Raw genomic sequence first — 22,536 nt, forward strand, 5'->3', positions numbered from 1 at the left:
GGTGGAGGGCGGGCCAGCCTATCAGTTTATACAGATCACAATGATGGGTGGAAAAAGATGCACCAGTGGCAAAACGGATGGCTGAGTGATAGAGAGCATCCAGGCAGTTAAGGGCACACTTGGAAGCTATTTTATAGATTACATCGCCATAATCAAACAGAGGGAGTATGACCATCTTCACCAGAGTATGTTTGGCAGAGTGTGTCAATGAAGCCTTATAACAGTCAAGGAACCCCAATTTGGGCCTTAACTTTGTCCTCCAGGTTATTGATTTGAGACTTGAAATAAAGAGGAGACACTGTTTTTCAGACTAAATAACATACATTTAGTCATCTTTGAGTTGAGATGCAGGCAAATATCGTGAAAGGACTTAGACTGAGCTGGAGGGTGGATGCGGCAGAATGGAGTGAAGAGCCAGATGAGTAAATAATGGTTCATCAGCATAGATATGTATCTGGGAGGCACTGACAGCCTTGGCCACATTGTTTATGTAGATGGAAAACAAGATTGGGCCCAAGATAGAACCTTTAGGCACACCCTTAGCGATATAAAGTGGATCTGACACAACATTTTCTGACGTCACTCGCTGTACACAGTTATTGAGATAGCTGGCAAACCAGTTACTGCAACTCTTGGACAGGCCAATGCTAGAGAGCCTGTGAAAGAGGATATTATGGTCTACTGAGTCAAAGGCCTTGGCCAGATCTATGAAGGCAGCTATGTAGACTTGTTTATTGTCCATGGTTGTAATGATGTCATCAAGGACCTTCAAGGTAGCAGTGATGCATCCGTTGCCAGTTCTGAACCCTGACTGCATATCTGACATGATATGGTTGGAGTCAGTGGGTTAGCTGTTTGTGGACTAATCTCTCTAAGACTTTGGCCAAGCAAGGCAGGGTGGATATAGGCGTGCAGCAGTTGGGATCAGAGCCAGAGCCTCCTTTGAAAAGAGGGAAGATCATGGCAGATTTCCAGTCAGAAGGGAAAACAGACAGACGAGTGGACAAGTTAAACAAGTATTCAATTGGGGCAGCAATAATGTGAGCAGCTACTTTTAAAAAAATAGGGTCAAATCCATCAGAGTCAGCAGATTTATTTGAGTCCAGCTTGATGAGTTCTTCCAAAACATCTGAGGCAGAAAAGGGTTGAATGGAGAAGCTGACTGGATAGGGGAGAGAATTTTTCCTTGAAATGATTGATTTTAGCTGACCTAACTGCCTGTATGGTTTTATTTCTACATTGCCTGAAGGCAAGTATCAAATTAGCCAGGTCAGGGGAGAACCAGGAGCAATAGCAATTCTTGGTCTGGAATCTTTTCAGTGGGACATGTTTATCAACAATAGTGCCAAATGAATTAAAATAAGACCAGGCATCTTCTATAGAAGGGATGAGGTTAAGTTCTCTCCCAGTTCATGGCTGCCACATCATCTAGAAAGGCCTGGATATCAAACTTCTTCAGAGAGCGTTTGATTACAATCATTTACAACATTACAAAACATCACTTTCTACGTCCAGTGGTACTACGCCTGGCCGGGATTCTCACATCCTGCTCTAAACTTGACGGACGGCTGCGCAGTGCGCATCGGACAGAGTCCAGCGCAAAACCCGAGGTGCGCACGTGCTCAGACCCACTCATCGCTGCTTGCAGCTTTAATTATTATTGTTCTTTTCACTTTGTTCGCATTTTTCGGTGCTTTCCCGTATGCCAAAACTCATAAATTTTGCCTAGCACGTCAGGCCTGGCGCGCCATTACGTTTTAGTGGAGTTGTGTCAAAATGGTTCTGTAGCGCCCCCTACAAATGTACTAAATACCCGTACCATCGGGCTTACTTTTGCATAGGCGGATGAAATTCGGAACACGCTTTCGTCATGCCCATACGCACAAAAAATCCTGGGACATCATGGTGCCAGGTCCACAGGAAGTCGAAAGTTTGAGTGGAAGATGCAAAGGAAGATGCAAATTGGTGTTTCCATGGCAGACCCTCAAACTTTGAGGACTCGCTGCTACTCACCACAAAACAAAAATTCACTTATAACTTGTGCATACATATTCTGATCTTCACCAAACATCTTAGGCTTGCTCACGACTCTGCCCTGACTGTGTACATATGCGCATACTCACACTCACCTATAGCGCCACCTGCTGGTGGTTGGAAACGTCACTTTGTTTCCACACTTCTCATATGATCGAAGTCCTCCTACAAGTGTAATGCTAACGGCTTCAAACTTGGCCAGGACGTGCGCACGTGCTCAGGCCCGATCATCGCTGCTTGCAACTTTAATTATTCTGGATGTTCATATTTGCATAGGGTATGTGAATGGTAAATGGATGGTAAATGGACTTGTACTTGTATAGTGCTTTTCTAGTCTAACTGACCACTCAAAGCGCTTCACTACATGCCGCATTCACCCCACTCACACACATTCATACAGCACGTCTTAATTCATAACTACGTGCTTTTTCTAATCATTCATACACATTCATACCCCAGTGATACACTGGGTGGCAACGTGGGGTTCAGTGTCTTGCCCAAGGACGCTTCGACATGTAGCCTGGGGAAGCCAGAGTCGAACCACCGACCTTCCGATTGGTGGGCGACTGCTCTTCCTCCTGTCAATGGGCTTTATCCGGACTTTGGTGTAGAATAATTTTTTTAACGTCAGTCATAATGGTGGTACCTAAAGAGCAACCCATTTTCTAAAGTAATATCTGGTGTACAAAGGTTGGGAATCACCGATATGGAGATTGTCTGTTTCTTCATCTGAGTTGCTGTTTTTCTGACAGCAACATATTGTTCTTTATTTTAATTCGGTGGTCTTTCGTGGCTTTAAGACTGAGCTTAAGATAAGGAAGAATTGATTATGGCATTAAGGATGGTGACCTACTCCTGAGGGCTCTCTCGAACCAGAAACGATATCTTTTTCTCTACCTTTCTCCAAAGGACACTTAAATCCTGAAAGGTGGGCTGTTTACCAGGTTCTACCATCTGCACAAACTCCACAAAAATCCAAACTACTGCTTTAAGGTAAGCTCAAAATATATTCACATATCTGGATAATACTGGAATGTATCCAGACCACCTACTGGGAGATCTTCTCTGTGGAGAAACAGAAAAGTGATTTGTCATTTGGAGATTTCTTCCCAATTTCATGTAGAAGTTTGGGGTCTTGCTTTCTCAGCCATAAAAAAATGGTTAAAAAACACCTAACATAATTAAAAATTATACATAGCCATCACAATTCAAGGCAAAACCTTGTGCTGAGATGAGCTTTCACCAGCTACTTCTGATGCAAGTGCTACCATAATTATTTGTCCTGTCAGAGTCGGTGGCTAAAAGAGTTGCTGTAGCTATGTAGCCATATGTTTTCTCCAAACTATGGAGAAAAATACAGCCTCTCTCAGGCATGCACTTATTTTGATTACTTTGATGGTAAAACAACGTTTTGACTTAAAGTATGAGTGACAAAATGGACACAAATGTGTTTTGAATGAAAAGTTGACAAATGTGAGCAGTTTGTATTCCAACCCTCAAATGAGAAGCAACTTGAATATACAGTGTGTATGACAATTCTACAAATGCACGTGTCAATTGAATATGAATATTTCAACTTCCTCTGTGTGCAGAGATCACTTGATTCACACGTCTAATCTTTGCTTGTGGTCTTTATAAACTTTTAACAGTAGCAACTCCAAACAAATCCTGAAACTACTGTGTTTAAATCCTGATGAGAAAGATGTACCGGTGGATTACAACACCCAACTGTTTTCTGGTTATACATACAGTAAATGGAACAGGCAGAGGTTTAGGTCAAATAGGGCTAAAAAAATTACATAAATTATATATTGTCGTTTTTAACATAGATTTAACATTTATTTATAAAATCCAATCTCAGTTTTAAGAGAATCTGACTTAACTGCACATGGTTATTTCAATTTACGTATTTATCATTTGTTAGCTGGGAAGATCCCATTGAGAAATTTCTTCTTCCAGGGAGTCCTGGTTGGAGTCAAGGCTGCAGACATGCACCTGTAGAAAGAATGTACATCCAGTTAAAGGATGGTGGATGTTCATCACAGTTTGATCTTATTTCTGATGTTTTTGCTCAACAGTCAGTATTACTGAGATCATCACATTGTTTAAAACACCCATGAATCAATAAATGAACAACATTATATAATGTTAGAGTTTTTCCCCTAATGCAATGCTTAATGTTAGCAGTGGCAATCTACAAACATAGAACTTTTTAAATAAACTATATGATTACAAAATAGAACAAGTGTCTCACAGTGTAACTGACTAAGTGCAGCGATTTGTGCAGACCAGGAAATGGATTACTGTTCTTTCAGACTTTTAAGTGCCTCAGAAAGCTGATTTTATTTGCGTCTTTATCAATTTTAATTTCAGGATGAGATAAAGACTATAATACAATTTCGTTTTTTTTTATTGCATGTATATTTGACCATTTGTGTGCCAGAACAAGTAAAAGACAAAAACGCTGTTCTAAGGATAAATTGCAATTATGTGATATTTTCTCCCCCATTTACAAATCAAACCTAGTTATTAAAATTCAGGAAAAAAGTTCAGATTTGTAGGGATTAAATTTAGCTCATTGGAACAACCAGAAGGAGTACTAATTGTATTGATGTCATGTAAAGAACAGAGCTGGGATCAGTCTCAGTGTATCATCTGAAACTGCTGAGACACAAAGTGGCGTTTGTGCCGCCAAATCCAAATGAATTTGTGAGGGCAACCCGTTGCCCCTGTGTCCGCCAGGGTTGTGCTGTACAAGGGACATAATTCAGGTTGAACTCTGGCTCTGTGTGGTCCAGGTTGAGGGTCGGGGGCAATACTCCGTGGTAGCAGGCCAGAGCAGTGAATCCTGCCTCCAGAGCCCCAGCAGCCCCAAGCAGATGTCCTGTGGCTCCTTTGGTAGAGGAGACAGCGAGGTTGTCAGCGCTGTGCTGGAAGAGCCTCTTGATGGCTGCATTTTCTGCCGCATCACCCAAAGGCGTGGATGTGGCGTGAGCATTGATATATGTGATATCTGCTGGAGAGATGCCTGCGTCTCTCAAGGCTGCAGACATGCACCTGTAGAAAGAATGTACATCCAGTTAAAAGATGGTGGATGTTTATTACAGTTTCGTCTTATTTCTAATGTTTTAGCTCAACAGTCAGTATTACTGAGATCATTACATTGTTTAAAACACCCATGGATCAATAAATTAACAACATACATAAAGGCTATTGACAAGCCAGTATGGATTTTAAATAATTTTACTTTGAGATAAAACTGAAATTAATTACAGCTGAAATCTGGGTTAATAATCAGTTATTAACAAACAACTGTACAACAAGTGAAAGTCGAGTTGCAGAGAAGCTCTCCAAGTTGTGATACCATTTTATTGTTTACTTCTGTCTTTCACTAAAATGGGGGCTTGGTTTCTTTTACTCTGCTCAGGGTTCCTGCACAACTAAACTTCTTTGTGCTCTCAGTAATTGAAGCTGTAGCAGTCAGTGTCTTAATTTTCTATAAAGAACTGAATGACTGTGAAATGAAAGATATCAATATGTAATAAAACCCACAGACAATTATCACACAACTCAGACTGATGTTCACCATGACTCGAAAAGTACACAACAGATGATTGTCAGCTTATTCATTAAGAGTCCTAAATTGCAAAACCTGCTCCACAACAAAGTTAGATACTCGATGGATAGCAGCTGAAGAACAAGATTTTTCTCAATGGCGATGGCGGAAACCATAAACATGGAGATAAAATATATGATACAAATTTTGTACTTACAAAACCTATGTCCAAAAGAAATCTTAAATCTCTTATTTGTTCATTTGTTTGAACCTTTATTTAACAAACAAGAGAATATATCTTTTTCATTGTTTTCACTGACTTAAATGTATTTAGAAAATATAAACAAATCTAGCATTTGTGATGCCAGAAAGACACTGAGAACTGAGACTAGTGTTTGTGGCAGTCTTAGAGGAATCTGTGTTCATTCTTGCTGAATAGAAGATTTCACCCACTCAACACTTCACATTGGCTGTTGTCAGATTCTCCTCTTCATGATGCTCGAGTTAATCTAATCATGTAAACCCACTGACTGAGGAGAAACACTCATACCATCACAGATGCTGGCTTTGCACCTTTCTTTGATAACAGCATGGACGGACTTTCTCATCACTAGCATGCAGAACCTCACTTAATTTGTTCAAAAAAGCAAACTGCAACATGAGCTGCAAGTAGAATGCAGGTAATCCTGCATTGTGTATATTGATCACCAGGGGGCGCTTCCTGTGGCTGCAAAAAGAAGTCGAAATGCTTTATAAAATAATTACTTTGTAAACCTTTTTTAAAGAGTATACAGTTTCATTCATTAATTCCGAGTCTTCTTTAATAGAGTGTGCTGTTCACTTAGTAAGTAAAGCAAATTATTTGAAAGAGCAGGGGTTACTTAAGGATGGGGCTGCTTTTACAGTGGGTAGTTTGCATTGTTCTGTCACATCTACCCATTGCATGTTACGTGTGCTCTCATAAAGACAGATAGCCCATGTATTAGCACTGAAGATGATCAAGCATTAAAAAACTTTGTGGTTTTCTCTGCAAGTTCTTCCCTTAAATAATCGTCTTACCATTTGCATGACTGTCTTCTGAATGGTAAATGTATGTTTTTGTTTGGTTATCCCAATAAATTTCTGTGGAAGCTGCTGAGCTTTCACCTTTGTTTTGACCTGCTGAGTACAATTTTACAGTAAAGCATGAAAACTCTGACTAAATCTGGAAGATAAAAGTTACATTTAGCAAAAAAGTATTCCTTTAATGGAAGAGTATTGGACATTTTTGGCATGTTCTTGTTTTTAAGCTAAGAGAAGATACTACTACATCAGAAATCAAAGAAAAACAGTAGAGGAAAATTGTGTAAAAATAAACAGTGTAAGGTAAATAATATTTGCTGTTATGCGTCTCACGACCTCTCAGACTTATGTTTAGGTTTCTGATTGTTTCTGCCATTGTTTTTCAAATATTGACCATGAGGGGGGGTGAACAGATATTCTAAAGTAAGTGACCTGAATGCCCCATCTCCATCTGCAGTGGGTGCAGTGATGTGGCTGGCATCCCCTGAGAGCCCATAGCCCAGAACCTCTGCGTAGATCCTGGCTCCTCTCTCCACTGCATGGTTTAGCTCCTCCAGCAGGAGCACAGCTGCTCCTTCTCCCATCACAAAGCCCTCTCTCTCTGGATGAAAAGGTCTTGACGCAAACGCTGGGCTGTTATTCCATTTGGTTGCAAGTGCTCGAGCCCTGGCAAAGCCAGCAATCGACAGAGGCCCTACACAAGATTCTGTTCCGCCTGTAACCATAGCAACTGCATCTCCGTGGGCAATGAACCTCGCCGCATCACCTATGGCGTGAGCTCCTGTGGTGCATGCTGTGGACACTGCATGGTTGGGACCCTTCAGTTTGTGTTTGATGCTTATGTGGCCAGCAGCCATGTTGACAAGGATGCGGGGAACAAAAAAGGGACTCACTTTAGTGTATCCCTTTTCTTGGAAGGCAGTGGAGGTGCGAGCAATCTCATCCAATGACACCATACCCATGCCAACAGCCACCCCTGTGTTAAGCTGTTCCTCTTGGCTTTGGGGGTACCACCCTGAGTCCTCCAGAGCCAGCTGAGCAGCTCCAAGGGCCATGACAGTAGCTGGTGACATGCTGTTTATTTCCCCACGAGAGGCAAACTTTTTCTCCATAAACTGACCCTCATCAGTCCCTCTTGGTACCAGAGCTGCTACTTTACAGGGAACGTTTCTGTACTCCTCCGAATCGAGAGCGACAATCCCACTGTGGCCTTTTATCAAGCAGTCCCAGGGCAAAGCAGTCCCTGTGCCCAAAGGACAAACAAACCCTATGCCTGTAATCACAACCCTTCTTCTCTGGTGCTGCCCGGGGCTGTAATTCCTTGAGCCTTGGTTTGAACAAATTAAAGCATTTTGAATAAAAGTCCTGGTGCACTGCGGTCTCACCTTAAGTTTAATCGAACAGGACAGAAACAAGGCAGACATTCTGCTCTCTTTCAAGTTAAGATAGCTAGTTTGAAGCTACAATTAAGTACTTGTTTTTAATACCAGAGGAAAGATTAAAAAGACCACAAAACGGAACTGTACTTGGTAACGCACGTAGCAGTCCACACGTTACAATTAACTGCCAATTGAAGAAAGTACTGTTCATGATATCCGTGCATTTGTTCGAGCTAACTGTAGGCAGCGTTAGTAAACGCCAGATCGGTGCCAGTTTTAACATTCACATAATGTAACCATAAACCACACGAACAAAACAATAGGCAGTACTTTATTGCACAGAATTGCACAGAATTACAGCAAAACACAAATACACACGCTATTTTAAAAATATATTTAGATTTAGTTAGGCTGTAATAAGACACCTTTCTTAAGGACCCCAACGTTAGCCTGAATAGCGTTAGCTGTCGTTGCATAAAGTGAGAGGACTGACTGGCTTTTCAGTTAGAACAACAGACATTAATATGGCTGTGTCACCAGCAGTCACATCGTTGAGTGAGAATCCAAATGAAGTCTTCTTAGACGCTGCAAAATTCTTACTTACATACGCGGACAATATTCTAAGGTAATGTTAAAATATTAAGTTGTACCTGTAGTAGAAATTGTACATATACATTAAACAGTAACTAACATGTCGTCAACCTTAAAGCTAACCTAGCTGTAACGTACCGATAATTGTCTTAGTGTTTCGTGTAATTACGTGCACTTGTGTTCGCATTTATGTCAAATGTCGTTAACTTAAGAATCAGTCGTCAGGGTGTTTTGATAAATTCGGCATGCGTTTTTACTGACTAAGTATAATTTTTCATAGTTTTTCACGACTTCCTCTCAATCATGTCGCAAAAATGCCCTACATTGTGGAGAAATGCATCGCCATATTTGATTAGAGACTTTAAAATTCTGTGACCAAGTAAATCTTTTTTTGAATGGTAAACTAGCAGGCACTGTGGCCATATAACGTCACAGCAGTATGACCAAATTACCCATATACTAGCGTCAGGGGATTAAATTCATTAAATAATGACTGGATAACTAACTTATTTAACCATATGGTGATTGTATGTCACCACCAACAGGTATCCAAATGAGGAGAAGTACAGATCTATCCGTATCGGCAATCCCACTTTTTCCACTAAACTGTTGCCCATCAAAGGCGCTGTTGAATGTCTATTCGAAATGGGATTTGAGGAGGTAATTGATAAGTAATATACTTACAGATGCTACAGCAGCTGGTTAAAATAACTACTCTTGATGTGTATAATTTGCTTCATAATTCTTAAGTCTTTTTGGTCTTCTGACATTTTTGTAACTGTGAGTAAGCCACCTATTTTCAGGCTGAGACCCACCTGGTCTTCCCCAAATCTGCATCTGTGGAAAAGCTAAGGCTCATCAGGGAATCTATTGCAGCAGAGAGGGATCAGAGGCTGCGGGATGGATGTCCTGTTCAACCAGCTGCTCAGCCTGCTGCCTCAGCACCAGAGACCTTTGCTTCAGTCGTGTCCTTGACACAACAGCCTTCATCACTGGTAAAGATCTTTTCATTGATCAATCAAGAGGTAAAGACCATGTATATCGTCTTTCCTGACATGCTATTGTCTATCTTGTCTCCTCCTCCATCCTACTAGTCTCGTCTTCCATTTCTTTTTGGTTCCAATACATATGAGCAACCATCAAACTGAAATTACTTGATTGTCCTCATAGTGGTTCACAGGGTAATCAGCTACTGTATTTTGTAGTAAAGAATTCAAAAAGTCAGCCCCCTGTCTATAAACAAGCTACAGTCACAGATGACTGTACAGATCCCAGTAAATATTAACTTGTTTTAGTTAAAATAATAAACAACTCAAAGCAGAAGATTAAACTGATTCATGCAATTTTTTTTGGTAAGCTGCAAGAAGGATTCAAATATTTTCCTGATACACTATATTGCCAAAAGTATTCACTCACCCATCCAAATGATTAAATTCAGGTGTTCCAATCATGGCCACAGGTGTATATATTCAAGCACCTAGTCATGCAGACTGCTTCTACAAACATTTATGAAAGAATGGGTCGCTCCTAGGAACTCCATGAATTCCAGTGTGGTACCATGATAGGATGCCACCTGTCCAGTCGTGAAATTTCATTGCAACTAAATATTCCACAGTCAACTGTCAGTGGTATTAGCGACAAAGTGATAGGCCACGTAAAATGACAGAGCAGGTTCAGCGGATGCTGAGGCGCATAGTGCACAGAGGTTGCCAACTTTCTGCTGAGTCAATCGCTACAGACCTCCAAACTTCATGTGGCCTTCAGATTAGCTCAAGAACAGTGAACAGAAGAGCTTCATGGAATGGGTTTCCATGGCTGAGCGGCTGCATCCAAGCCATACATCACCAAGTGCAATGCAACGTGTCGGATGCAGTGGTGTAAATCACACCGCCACTTGACTCTTAAGCAGTGGAGACGCGTTCTCTGGAGTGATGAATCACGCTTCTCCATCTGGCAGTCTGATGGACGAGTCTGGGTTTGGTGGGTTGCCAGGAGAACGGTACTTGTCTGACTGCATTGTGCTAAGTGCAAAGTTTGATGGAGGGGGGGGGGGGGGGGGGGTTGTTTTTCAGGAACTGTGAATGCTTCAGTATACCAAGAGATTTTGGACAATTTTAATGCTCCCAACTTTGTGGGAACAGTTTGGGGATGCCCACTTCCTGTTCCAACATGACTGCGCACCAGTGCACAAAGCAAGGTCCATGAACACATGGATGAGCGAGTTTGGTGTGGAAGAACATGACTGGCTTGCACAGAGTCCTGACCTCAACCCGATAGAACACCTTTGGGATGAATTAGACTACAAGCTACGGGGGGAACTACGAGCCAGGCCTTCTCGTCCAACATCATTGTCATTGTCTGACCTCACAAATGCACTTCTAGATAAACGGTCAAAAATTCCCATAAACATACTCCTAAACCTTGTGGAAAGCTTGCCCAGAAGAGTTGAAGCTGTTATAATTGCAAAGGGTGGGCCAACGTCATATTAAACCCTATTGATTAAGAATGGAATGTGTGTAAAGGCAGGTGAATGAATACTTTTGGCAATATAGTTAATATGCTGTCTTGTTCTACTTTTTGTGTCAGAACTTGACACAACAGAGGCAGAGAAATGGAAATATTCTAGGCTTTTTAGATATCGGTGGGAGGATAAGTCTAAAAGTGTAGAAGCAAAATATAAAATGTACATGATAGTTTCGTATGTTCCCTTAACTCGCTGAAGAACATATGTTGTCTGAAGTGACATCTTCTAAATTTTTTTTTTTTTTTTTTAATTTTTGTGTCAGGAGAGCAGCATGAGTTTCTTTGTGACCCTTCAGTCCAACTTCCAACATGTGATGCAGTATGAAAAAGCTGATCTGCAGCTGAAAGCAAGAAGCATCATCCCTCACCAGGAACTGTCCTCTGCTGCTCATCACAATCTAAAGGAAGCAAAAGAGGCTGACCCAGGTGAAGTTCTACTACTCATTCAGAGGAATCAGTTTCTAAGCAGGTATGCAGGTCATACCCTGCTTACCTCTTCAATTGAGATTTACTGGGGCTAACTCTATTGTCATGTCTGTAGAATGTAAACTTGGAATAGAAGACTTCCTGGTGCTGGAGTTACTCAGGTGGTTCAAACAGGATTTCTTCTCCTGGGTGGACTGTTTGCCCTGCTTTCAGTGCGGAGGTTTAACCCAGCACGGAAGCTCCCTGAGTCCTAGTGCAGATGACCTCTGCTGGGGAGCTCAGCAAGTGGAGAATCACTACTGTCAGAGCTGCCAGCTCTCCACAAGATTCCCCAGGTGTGTGCATTTTTGTGTATGACATTGTTGCTCATCCTTTGTACTTTGAATGCCTTTAGTACAAATTGTAAGATTAGAATAAGGATTAGGTTAGAAAAGAAGTTATGCCAATTATGCATTTTATTTGAATAGGGCAGCTGACAACAAGGGAAAGACCATGTGACAGATTGGAAAGACAGCTGACAGGAGGTAAAGACCCCAAAGGTGCTGCCATGGGCTAGTAATCCATGGTAGCAGTGAAGAATAAGGGCATGGACCTATTCTCAAGGGCTAGAATTGGGCAGAATAGTTCTTATAGCAAAGAGAGCGTAGCCGGAGAAAATAAAAGTGGTAGGCCAGAGGGAAATAAACTCCAGGTTTGTCCTTGTGGCTGGCAGAAAGTAACATCAGAGATGTGTGGTAAAAGAACGGCAGTGTGGCTGCATCGATCAGTACTTTCTAAGAAGTCAGTCAGATGAAGTCCAGCGGCAGGTACAAAACCACAGTCAATAGTACAGCTACGGAGGAGGAGGTTCTAAGAAGGTATGCAGCTGATACTGAGGTGAATAGGCCAGTTAGAGAGAGAAATCTGGAGCAGAAAGCTAGAGATAAGTAGCCTAGGGCAAATAGCAACAAAGAATGTGAGGCAGTCAATAAAGATTAGTCATTAATATTAAGTAGGTGAGGAGAAAAAAGAAATGGAGAAATTGATTAAGGAAAGAAGAAACTTAAGAAAGCAGGGGAAAGAGCTATAGAGGAAGAGAGGCAGGGAATTAATGTAAAGGTTCCATAATGAATTGGCTGCATAATCAAATGTGAGGTCAGCAATGTCAAGACAGCAACTTTCACAAACTGGACCCCATTCTGGAAAGTGGATTGATTAAGGTTGCAGGGAGACTAAGCAAAGAAGCTATGCCTGAGAAAACAAAACATCTAGTCCTCCCATCTAAAGATTATCATTTCCACCAGTGAAGTAGAACCTTATTGCAAGGTTTTTAACTGCATAGTAAAACTTCTTAAAAAGAAGACATTTACTTATCAAAAGTCTCAGTGATGAAGAAAAACGCATCAAATCCTGTTTTTTCAATTTATTTATTTATTTTTTTAAATTGTGTTGACAAGTAGTTGTGTTTTACGTAATTGCAGAAAATAAAAACATTTTTGAAAAAAAATAAGAGAAACTGACTTATGACATTTTAAAATGGCATACCTCGCAGACCCATTCAGTCTCCACTGAGACCAACAAGGATATGGAGGCTTGTAAATCGAACGTCACACTGTGCAAAGATGCTTTTCATGTGCAAGCTGGTGTGCAGAGTTGAAAAAATGCCAAACGGAGAGCTTTAACAATTTTCTTAATTCAGCACATTAATATGCTTCAAGAGAAAATGAGATATTGTTATACCACTGTTATTTCATATTTTTCAAGGAGTCTTAAAGTTTGCACAACCATATTTCCAGCCCCTGGGATATAGAATAACTCAGCTGTGAAGATTAGATTGTTCTTTTAAACTGATTCCGTATATAAAAAAAAAAAAATATTTTCAGGTGGACAAATTCAAAATGCTTTGGATTTTTACACAAACAGAATCACCAAGCTTGTAGTTTCAGGTAATTCTCCTATTCATCATTACATACCTGTCAAAGACTTAAGGACCTTTTAACAAAAAAATAAATAAAGCCTGTAATAAACTGTATGAAACATCATACCTATAATCTTATTGCTGCCCAGAGGAAATTAAGCACAAGGTGGCTGTTCTAGTTTCTTTGTAATTTTTGTGTGTATGTCTGTTTGTTATTACTTTTTGCCAATATTAGGTACAACAATCCTGAAAAGTTACTGGAAACCAGGAGGGGGCGTTGTGGAGAGTGGGCCAACTGTTTTACCTTGTGCTGCAGAGCTCTCAGCCTCGAGGCCAGGTACATCTGGGACAGCACAGGTAAGTTCATGAATGAAGCTCCTGCTACAAACATTTCATTGTTGGCAATAACTAGGTAAACTGTTCACTGTTCACTCTGCTCTATAACATGTTTAGATCGAGCACCTTTCTCATTTGAATCCCAGTTTTTATGATGTGTATATATTTTTAAGTAAGCAGGAAGTCCAAATGTATGTTTCATAGTGTTTTCATAAAGTTTATCATATGAGGAACAGGTCACTTCAATTTGATCTTTAATCAGAACTTTCTGTATTCTGCATATGAAGGACAGTGTGAAAAGGATGTCCTGTTTTATGTGTTGTTTGTTTCAGACCATGTCTGGACTGAGATTTATTCTGTGTCTCAGCATCGTTGGCTGCACTGTGACTCATGTGAGAATGTCTGTGATAAACCACTGCTGTATGAGGTTGGCTGGGGAAAGAAACTGGCCTATGTTTTGGGTTTCTCTAAGGACCAGGTCAGACTAATGGACAGTATTGTTATGGCTTGTACTGCTGTTATCACTTGTGAACATCAGCACTGTTATCAATATTATTTAACTTTTTATTTTTTATTTTTGTTATTCCATTTTCTGCTTTGTGTTAAAACAACTGTGAACAAAGGTTCTGCTACTGTTGTTTTTACATGTATTATCCATTAGTGAACAGACAATTCGAGTATTTCATTGTATACTTAATGTGAAATGTTTGTCTTAGTTCCTGTTTCAATTTCGTATCATTCTATTGTGGACAATTCTTTGTCATGAATACACATCTGTTTGACAGTTCCTCAAAAGGACTGTTTCATGATTAAGAATTATTTCATTTTATTTATTAAGCCTTTTATTAAAGTAGGTAAGTTGGTTGAGAACCAATTCTCATTTGCAACGACAAATTGGGCATTAGTTTATAGGTTTAGATTCAAAACTGTTTAATTATACATCTAAATGTAATGGTTAGAGTCTCTAAGAGCCCTCTCAAGTACAACAAGATAAATATATGTTTGTGCTGCAGGTGGTTGATGTGACGTGGAGATATTCCTGCAAACATCCAGAGGTTTTGTCAAGAAGAACCAGAGTTCAGGAGGCTTGGTTGCTGCACACCATTAATGGACTCAACGCCTCTGTAAGCCCCTTTTAACCCTGCATATTGGAATAATTGTTGTGGTGCAGTTATGTAAAACCTTCTTCTGCTCTAACACTGAAGAGACAGCAGTCTCTGAGTCCAGACAGGATGAAGGAGCTGACAGAGAGGCTGCTTGTCGAGGTGGTGGAGTTCATTTCCCCCAAAAAACCAAAACCAGGAGAACTGGGGGGTCGTAACTCTGGCTCTCTGGCCTGGCGAATGGCAAGGGGTGAAACCAAAGCGGCTGATATGGAGACATCCACACAGGTACAGTACATTACATTATCTAATACACGCATTTGCTTAAGTAGATATTTCAATAGAAGACTTCCCAACAGGATCCTCTGACAATGATTGTCTTTTTTTTTTTTTTTTTTTGGGTAACCAAAACCCACAGTCCTTCATGTTTGCATCAGTATGTGTTGATTCCATTTTCTGGTCATCTTGAATACAGAGATAGCTTCTAAAATTTCATCTGGTGTAACTGGGGAACACAGGCAAAATGCTTAGTTTGAAATAAAGATGGATGGGACATCACTACTCTCCTCCCATTGTGCATAAATGAGGCCTAAATATGAAAATGGACATTGTCATCTTGTTCTGGTGAAATAAGGTGCATTCCATTGTGCAAGGGAATTTCTAGCATCTTTTGGGAAGGAATATAAAAAAGACTGAACTCCAGACTCTTTATTCAGTTTACTAAAACGAGTGAGCTCCCAACAGTGGCTTATCCTGTGGGATCATTGCACAGTAACTCTTGAAATAAACTGTTCTTACAGCTTTCCTTTTGGAAATGAAAACTATACTGTATGTTCAGTAGGTTCTAAAAATGATCTACCAGGATGGGAGATCAAATAAACTGAGAGAGACAACATGATTAGGTACCAATCTGTAAATATGAGATTAAAAATATCTTTTAAAATATTTGCCGCCAGAGTCTATGTTGTAGTAACAAGGGTGGCAGGAGATGTGTGCCTGAGTGTGGACATGCATTCCTTGAACTCTTCAAAGCCCTGCTGCTGTAATGTGTATGGTTGTGAACAGCTTTTGGGCACTTTTCATCCATTAAAATGAAATGATCCGCGACTACTAGCATTATTTTATTATTCAACATTGATTGTGTTTTTTAGCCTGCTAGCTTCAACTTTACCATGAACTTACAAAATCAATAATCTTAATTTAAAAGATTATTAAAAAAACTTAAATTTCCACTGTGTGCAAGTCATGATATTAGTCATAATGACATATACCATTTTACAGCGTCGAACAAGAACAATTACAGACAGAAATCATATATGGTTAAAATTTCTTGAATAATTAGATTTTTATAATTTTATATTAGTACACTTTATATGTACATGGAATGAGTGGGACAGTGACCTATACTGTAACCTGGTAGCAGCTTGCACATTGTCCATATTTTCATTGGACAAAACTGAGCCTTCGAACCGGCTCAAGTTTTGGACTGCCTTGTTTTGGCAAAGCATGATAAAATGCTAGAATGATTTTACATGAAGCCTTGTACTGAATGAATTTGTCATCACAACTGTGTCAGATATCACACAGATTACTATTGGGTTTACTAACTTTTTAAACTTTTTTCAGGCTTTTGTGTTTAGGCCTACTGAGAAAGAAAAGAACGACAGGGTGCTACACGTACGTTACAGTGCCGCTAAGGACCAGTATTGTCGGGTGTCCAGCAGCTCTGAAATTATCCTGCGTTGGGATCAGTGTGTGTGGACGAAGGAGTCAGTCTTCAGAAAGGTGGAGAGTGACTGGCAGATGGTGGGTGTATTATTCTTGGAATAGAAATGCTGTAGTTTCCTGATGGTTTTTAAAATTTTTTTATTTCTCTACTTTTTACCAATGTTTTCATTATGCATTTTTACAATATATTTATTAGCCAAAACACAGAAAAATATTTAAATCCTCTGCAGTAATATGGATTACTTTAAAAGCAAAAGTTAATTTAAGTTTATTTCCATCGCTATTAAAGATCTGCACTGTGTGCACAATTATTAGGCAAGTCATATTTTTGAGAATTATATGTATTGTATGTATGGACAGTGCTCTCGGTCAATCCAAAAATGTTAATAAACCTCAAACATGAATATTCAAGACACTGAAAGTGCAGTTTTGGCTATCTTAAAGGGGAACTCCGGTATTTTCAAACCTAGACCTTATTTCTGGCATGAAATACATTTATCTACTCACCGAGAACAGTTTGGTGAGAGCTGGCGTCCTTCGGAAAATATTTAGATTACTCGAGATCCGCGTATATCCATATAATGGGAGAGATAAGGGCATTGACAATACAGCCTCTAAATAAGGCATTATCTGTCTTTATTTCACCAATACTTGAAGACGAATGACTGAATGAATGCGTACTATTGCACTGTTAGCTCATAGCTGCTGTGTTGTTGTTATTGGCGGCTATCGGGGGCTTATAGAAGGCTTTCTACACACTCGTCTACTGGGATGACGTCATCGACGCACGCTGCTGCAGCACAGCTTATTTAGTCCGTGCTCTGTGACAGTCCTCTAACTTCACACGTAGTTTGCTACTGATAGTTTTGTGCAACATGGCAGGATATTTATCAGATTTTGATGATGTGGACGACAACTTTGAGTACGATGGACATCCGTACTGGAGTGAATGAGCTGTGCTGCAGCGGCGGGCGTCGATTCCTCTATAAGTACGTCTCCATTCATTCATTCGTCTTAAAGTATTAGTGAAATAAAGACAGATAATGCCTTATTTAGAGGCTGCATCATCTATGCCCCCATTCACTCCATTAAATGAATCTCGAGGAATCTAAATATCTTCCGAAGGATGATGACATTCAAACTGCTCTCGGTGAGTAGATGAACGTATTTCATGCCAGAAATGAGGTCTAGGTTTAAAAAGTTCCCCTTTAAGAGAATATCTATATGTGCACAATTATTGGGCAACTATTATGTGTGCAATTGTGTTTATAAAAAAAAAAAAAAAAAAAATTTCCCATCTCACTTTTTTTATTTCTTTCTTTTCTTTTCTCTTTCTTTCTTTAGGTGTACATAGCACGAACAGAAGGCTCTTCTATTGGAAGGATCAGCTGGAAGTTTGACTTTCTTCCAGCAGGAATGAAGATAGAGTCTGTCTCTATCATGGCCAGCTGTAAGACGTTCCACACTGGGGAAGTCTTTTGGCACTTGCAGTCAGGCCAGTTTATTATTGAGTTTTCTGGAGGTATAGTGACATATTTTACGTCATTAAAAAATACTCTAAATGTATGTATGTATGACTTGATCCTTCCTGGTAATTTTCTCCCATGCTTTTGAACCCTCAGATGGGAAGATGCGGTCCTTCCCCAGTCTGTCTGGCTCTTCAGAGCTCATTGTTGCAGCAGAACTCAGTGGAGGAGAAGGGGACACCTCATGGCAGCACTCCCAGCTCTTCCGACAGAGTTTGAAAGAGCCAGAAGAGACTTCATTTGAAATCATCATCTATCTACACGATACATAACTTATACATATATTTACATAAAAAAAATAAAAAAAGAACCCTTAATTCCTGTTCACTGTTGGTTGTCTTGATAAGTTCATAATTGTAGACTGGGGATTCTAATTGGTGCAGAGTACGTTGAGAAATTGGTGCAATATTTAAAAATAAGTCCTTCAGTGTGTTAACTTGTTTGATGTAATAATAGATGAATAAAGACATTACTTTTTTACTTGTCATGCATTTTTAATTTTTGAATTTGGCTGGGGGACAGTTAATCCATGCTTTAAATTTAACCTGTAGACTTCTTGTAATATTTTCCTTCAATATGTATTTAACTGTAATTTGTGATAGGAGGAAACGCGTACCACAAAGTAGGGTTGATACTGTTGTCACCTCAGGCTGCTCCAGATCTCCTGCTTGTTATAAACTCATATTTTAGGAGAGTATTATGTAGTAATGCTTTACATCTTTTCATGACTAGTCAGATGTTGTTAATTATAAATACATTTTCTGGAGGTGTTGGTATGAGAGTAAACGCTGGTATGAATATTAGAAAACATGTTGTTCTAGAAAGGTATTTCTCAGTCTGGCTTTCAAGTTTAGTGTAAGGCTTTTTGCGATGTTAGTATCTCATTTCACCGCTTGATGAAACTTGTTCAGAAGACTGCTCAAAAGTGTGAGGAATTTTGGATGAAGACTGGTTGCATTTTTGCCGCCATCTTGCGGTTAAATAGGAGCATGGGTCTTTTAAATTGGACTTTTCCCATTGGTCGAACTACCAATACCTTGCCGCCAGCCGGCATCTTATTGGTCGCTTTATCTGAGAGACGATTCGCCGTATATCTTGCAGATGGCGGAGCCGGACATTAGGTTCTGCTGCTAGCTAATATACGTTTTTATTTCTAAATGAAAAGTATTTAATTTACCGCTTTTCATAGTGTTTCAGTTAAACAAATATTTTGTTATGTGACGCTTTCACAAGCAATTGTAAACCTATTCAATGCGTTTGTTTTTGTACAGTATTTATTTTTTAGAACGCAGCCCGGTTAGCATCTTTGTTGTAAGTTTAGGCCTACTCTTCCACCGCTTGTCGATTTTAACAATAGCTGCGATACACTCCCCTCCTTTGCTTGTTTGATTCATTCCAAGGATAATTTTTAAAGCAAACGAAGAAAGCATGGAGAATAAATTGGTTTTGGTGCCATTCAGTAAGTGAGTCAGTTGTAATGTCGACAGACTTAATTTAACTGGAACTGATAACATTTCGCGAGCTGTATAATAAATTAAGGATCACAAAAGAAAGATGTCTAACGGCGCCGCAGGGAGTGGGGGTCTGGCTTGGATGGTAAGTTAGTTTATTGTACAATCAATCACCTATTAACTTATATTCTCAAACGGTATTATTCTATGTTTTTATGCTTAATAATCTTTTCAACCCATGGACAGTGCGCTGGGGCGCTTGCAGCTTTAAACTGTTTAAATCTCCAAGGAACTATCTGTTTATTCTCCTCTCGGCTGTTGAGTCCGTTTAAAAATTTGATCGGTCTCCATAGGCCGTTGCTCCTGTTCGGGACCTCCCGTATTTACCAGGCTGGTAATGTCAGATAAGGGAGGAGTATCTTATGAGGGCTGTGGTAGCTACAATTTGAACGTTATTGAGGCTCAAAGGGTTCATAGTGTACACCGGTAAATTACGGTAGGGAGCGACGTCGTTGCAACTAGATCAACTGAAAGTTGCCTTGGGGGCGGGGGAATATTAATGGAACCTTCTGTTTTGGTTTGACTGTCCACTGCGTTTACACGTGCTGATAGTGAATCATTTACATCTGCATTCGTATATCCATTCTCTGTAAGTACTAGGAATTCACTTTGGTGTAGGGACAGACAGTTCACACCATCGGTAAGTTTAACAAAGACTGCCACTTACTCACCTTGACAATAGGCAGCCCCAGAGTCAGACCTCGTTGAACTTTATGGTCTCATTAGCGTGTGCAGTTTATTACGGTATTAGTTAGTTTATATACTAGATATTGTGCCGTTTTTGTGCTGGGTAATATTTGATACATGTACTTTTACTAATTATAGCTCACATACTTCAAAACAAGGTGACTGTAACAAAAACACCAAATCAAATAATTAACTATGGGAAATCCTGCAGTTAAAGGTGAGTAAACGTATCTTTTGTGCATCTGTTGTCACATATTTTGTGTAAGCAGAGGTACAATACCCATACGCTATTGACTGCTGTTACATTTGTGGCAATACTGTGTGTCTTTGTCTCTTTGGTACGACGGAGTATATTAGGGCCACATTAAAATAGATAAATACATTTCGAGAATAAAGTCTTTATTAAATATGGTGAGAATAAATTAAGAGAATAAAGTCGTTATTAAATATGGCAAATGGCCTGCTGATGTATCCACCGCTTGCTATTTCCCCCGACTTTATTCTCGTTATTTATTCTTGATTTTTTTTTTTTTTTTTAAATGTGGACCTAATACTCGATCGTAGTTTGGGGAAGCACATTTAAAAATCTAGTTGGCATTAAAAATCTTGTTTGTAAGAATACTAGCCCAGACAGCAGCAGCACAGTTCCAACACAACTACACATAGAAACTGACTGTTGCAGAACATTTACAAACAAGTTACACAGATATGAATGATATGAATGTTAAATAAGAATGCATTACTAATCCATAAGATCACAAATTATGTGTCACAGATCATTATCAACTATCATAAAGTGCCAAGGTTAAAACAGTAAAACATACGTTATCTTGTGCCTGGCTCTAAGGTACAAAGACTGGCTTTGAATTCATGTTATTTTGCTCTGCCTTGTGTCAATTTTGCTTTGTGTCAATTTTGCTGGACCTACATGCTTACAATTCCTACTAGACAGCCAAGTTAGAAAAAACTGATATTATTGCAGTTTTATTTACAATAACATCACATAAAAAATGAAAAAATAATTTGGTAAATACAGAGGCATACACCCCCCCCCCCCCAAAGAAAAAAGTATTCTTTTTGTCTTGAATGTGAAATGTTTAACACAACTTGTGAATGTCCAAAGCTCTCAAAATCCCACAAATGACAAGAATGTTTTTTCCAAGATGAAGGATACTTGATCTATAAACACAAAAAACAATATTTCTAAACAGGAGGCTGCGAATGGCAGAGGTGAAATTGGAAAGATGGAAGGGGCCAAGAAAGACAAGGCAGGTTCCAAATTATCTGTGGAGCGAGTGTACCAGAAGAAGACCCCACTAGAGCACATCCTTCTCCGTCCAGACACATACATCGGCTCAGTGGAGCCTGTCACTCAGGTGAGTTGGTGATTAACTGCCTTCTTTTGCTGACTCAAGCATAGACTTCCAGAATTTCTCTCCAAAAAAAGTGTACTAATGTTCAAATCTAGGTCTGGAGGTAACAGTAGTAATCTTTTAGTTGGTGCCGACTGATGGCAGGAGAGGAATGGCCAGGAGATGAGTGGCGGTGCTTTAGTGTTTCATTATGGTTTATTTGAGAAGCAGCTGAGAAAAATCACAGTGCAAAAGTTCAGCAAATAAATGGTAAATACTGTAGATGGTAAATGGACTGTACTTGTATAGTGCTTTTCTAGTCTAACTGACCACTCAAAGTGCTTCTAACACTACATGCCACATTACTTACATGCCACACTCACCCATTCACACACACTCATACAGCACGTCTTAAGTCTGTACATAACTACGTGCTTTCTAACCATTCATGCACCGATGGAGTGCTTGTTTCCTGCCGTTTCCATAGCGATAGCTGCGCACCAGAGAAATTTATATTATAATTTTTTTTTCAGTGTGAGAAATACAATGTGTGGTGGGGGTGTGTCAGAAAAGACCGAAAAGTGACTGTCACGCTCAATACGCGAGACTTGAGAGCCCTGCATTATCTGGGACTTTTGAGACAGAAGACGCTGTGCCATAAGCTCCCCCCTCGAGATTTGCCTCCATCGCTTAGTAGCGTGTTAAAGACTTTATATTTGTGCAAAGTAATTGCATGCTGTGTGGTCAAACGTTTCAGCATGTTGGAGATATTTCCCCCCTTTGATGTGATCAAAGCTCTGCACCTGTTGCAACTGGCCCTAGTAT

At 39.8% G+C, this 22,536-nt stretch overlaps 3 protein-coding genes across 7 annotated transcripts in view; 2 read left to right on the top strand and 1 right to left on the bottom strand.

The window, feature by feature from the left end:
- Nucleotides 1-3,355: 3,355 nt before the first annotated feature.
- oxsm (3-oxoacyl-ACP synthase, mitochondrial) lies at nt 3,356-8,286 on the bottom strand. The gene is made up of 2 exons (XM_072370912.1): nt 7,085-8,286; nt 3,356-5,091 (listed from the first exon to the last, which is right to left on the bottom strand). Exons 1-2 carry the CDS (start codon nt 8,074-8,076, stop codon nt 4,686-4,688), a joined length of 1,398 nt encoding a protein of 465 aa, XP_072227013.1. The 5' UTR covers nt 8,077-8,286; the 3' UTR covers nt 3,356-4,685.
- A 190-nt stretch (nt 8,287-8,476) lies between these two features.
- ngly1 (N-glycanase 1) lies at nt 8,477-18,449 on the top strand. 3 transcript variants are annotated; one of them, XM_072370442.1, is made up of 12 exons: nt 8,477-8,656; nt 9,168-9,282; nt 9,426-9,647; nt 11,412-11,571; nt 11,687-11,906; nt 13,704-13,825; nt 14,137-14,282; nt 14,818-14,928; nt 15,010-15,195; nt 16,534-16,713; nt 17,980-18,157; nt 18,258-18,449. In XM_072370442.1, exons 1-12 carry the CDS (start codon nt 8,556-8,558, stop codon nt 18,431-18,433), a joined length of 1,917 nt encoding a protein of 638 aa, XP_072226543.1. In that variant the 5' UTR covers nt 8,477-8,555; the 3' UTR covers nt 18,434-18,449. The 3 variants fall into 3 exon arrangements, with proteins under 3 accessions (XP_072226543.1, XP_072226544.1, XP_072226545.1); XM_072370443.1 differs by having other exon boundaries at nt 9,426-9,617; nt 11,409-11,571; XM_072370444.1 differs by having other exon boundaries at nt 9,426-9,617.
- Nucleotides 18,450-19,242: 793 nt separating this feature from the next.
- Nucleotides 19,243-22,536, top strand: part of top2b (DNA topoisomerase II beta) — a 505,727-nt gene continuing 502,433 nt past the window's right edge. For all 3 annotated transcript variants that reach the window (XM_072370581.1, XM_072370579.1, XM_072370580.1), the window contains exons 1-2: nt 19,243-19,757; nt 21,571-21,735. In XM_072370581.1, coding sequence (XP_072226682.1) covers nt 19,716-19,757; nt 21,571-21,735 — 207 coding nt within the window. In that variant the 5' untranslated portion in view covers nt 19,243-19,715. The remainder of the gene's footprint in view (nt 19,758-21,570; nt 21,736-22,536) is intronic.

This window comes from Leuresthes tenuis, unplaced genomic scaffold (assembly GCF_036924035.1).
Source record: "Leuresthes tenuis unplaced genomic scaffold, fLeuTen1.0.hap1 SCAF_18, whole genome shotgun sequence".
NCBI lineage: Eukaryota > Metazoa > Chordata > Actinopteri > Atheriniformes > Atherinopsidae > Leuresthes > Leuresthes tenuis.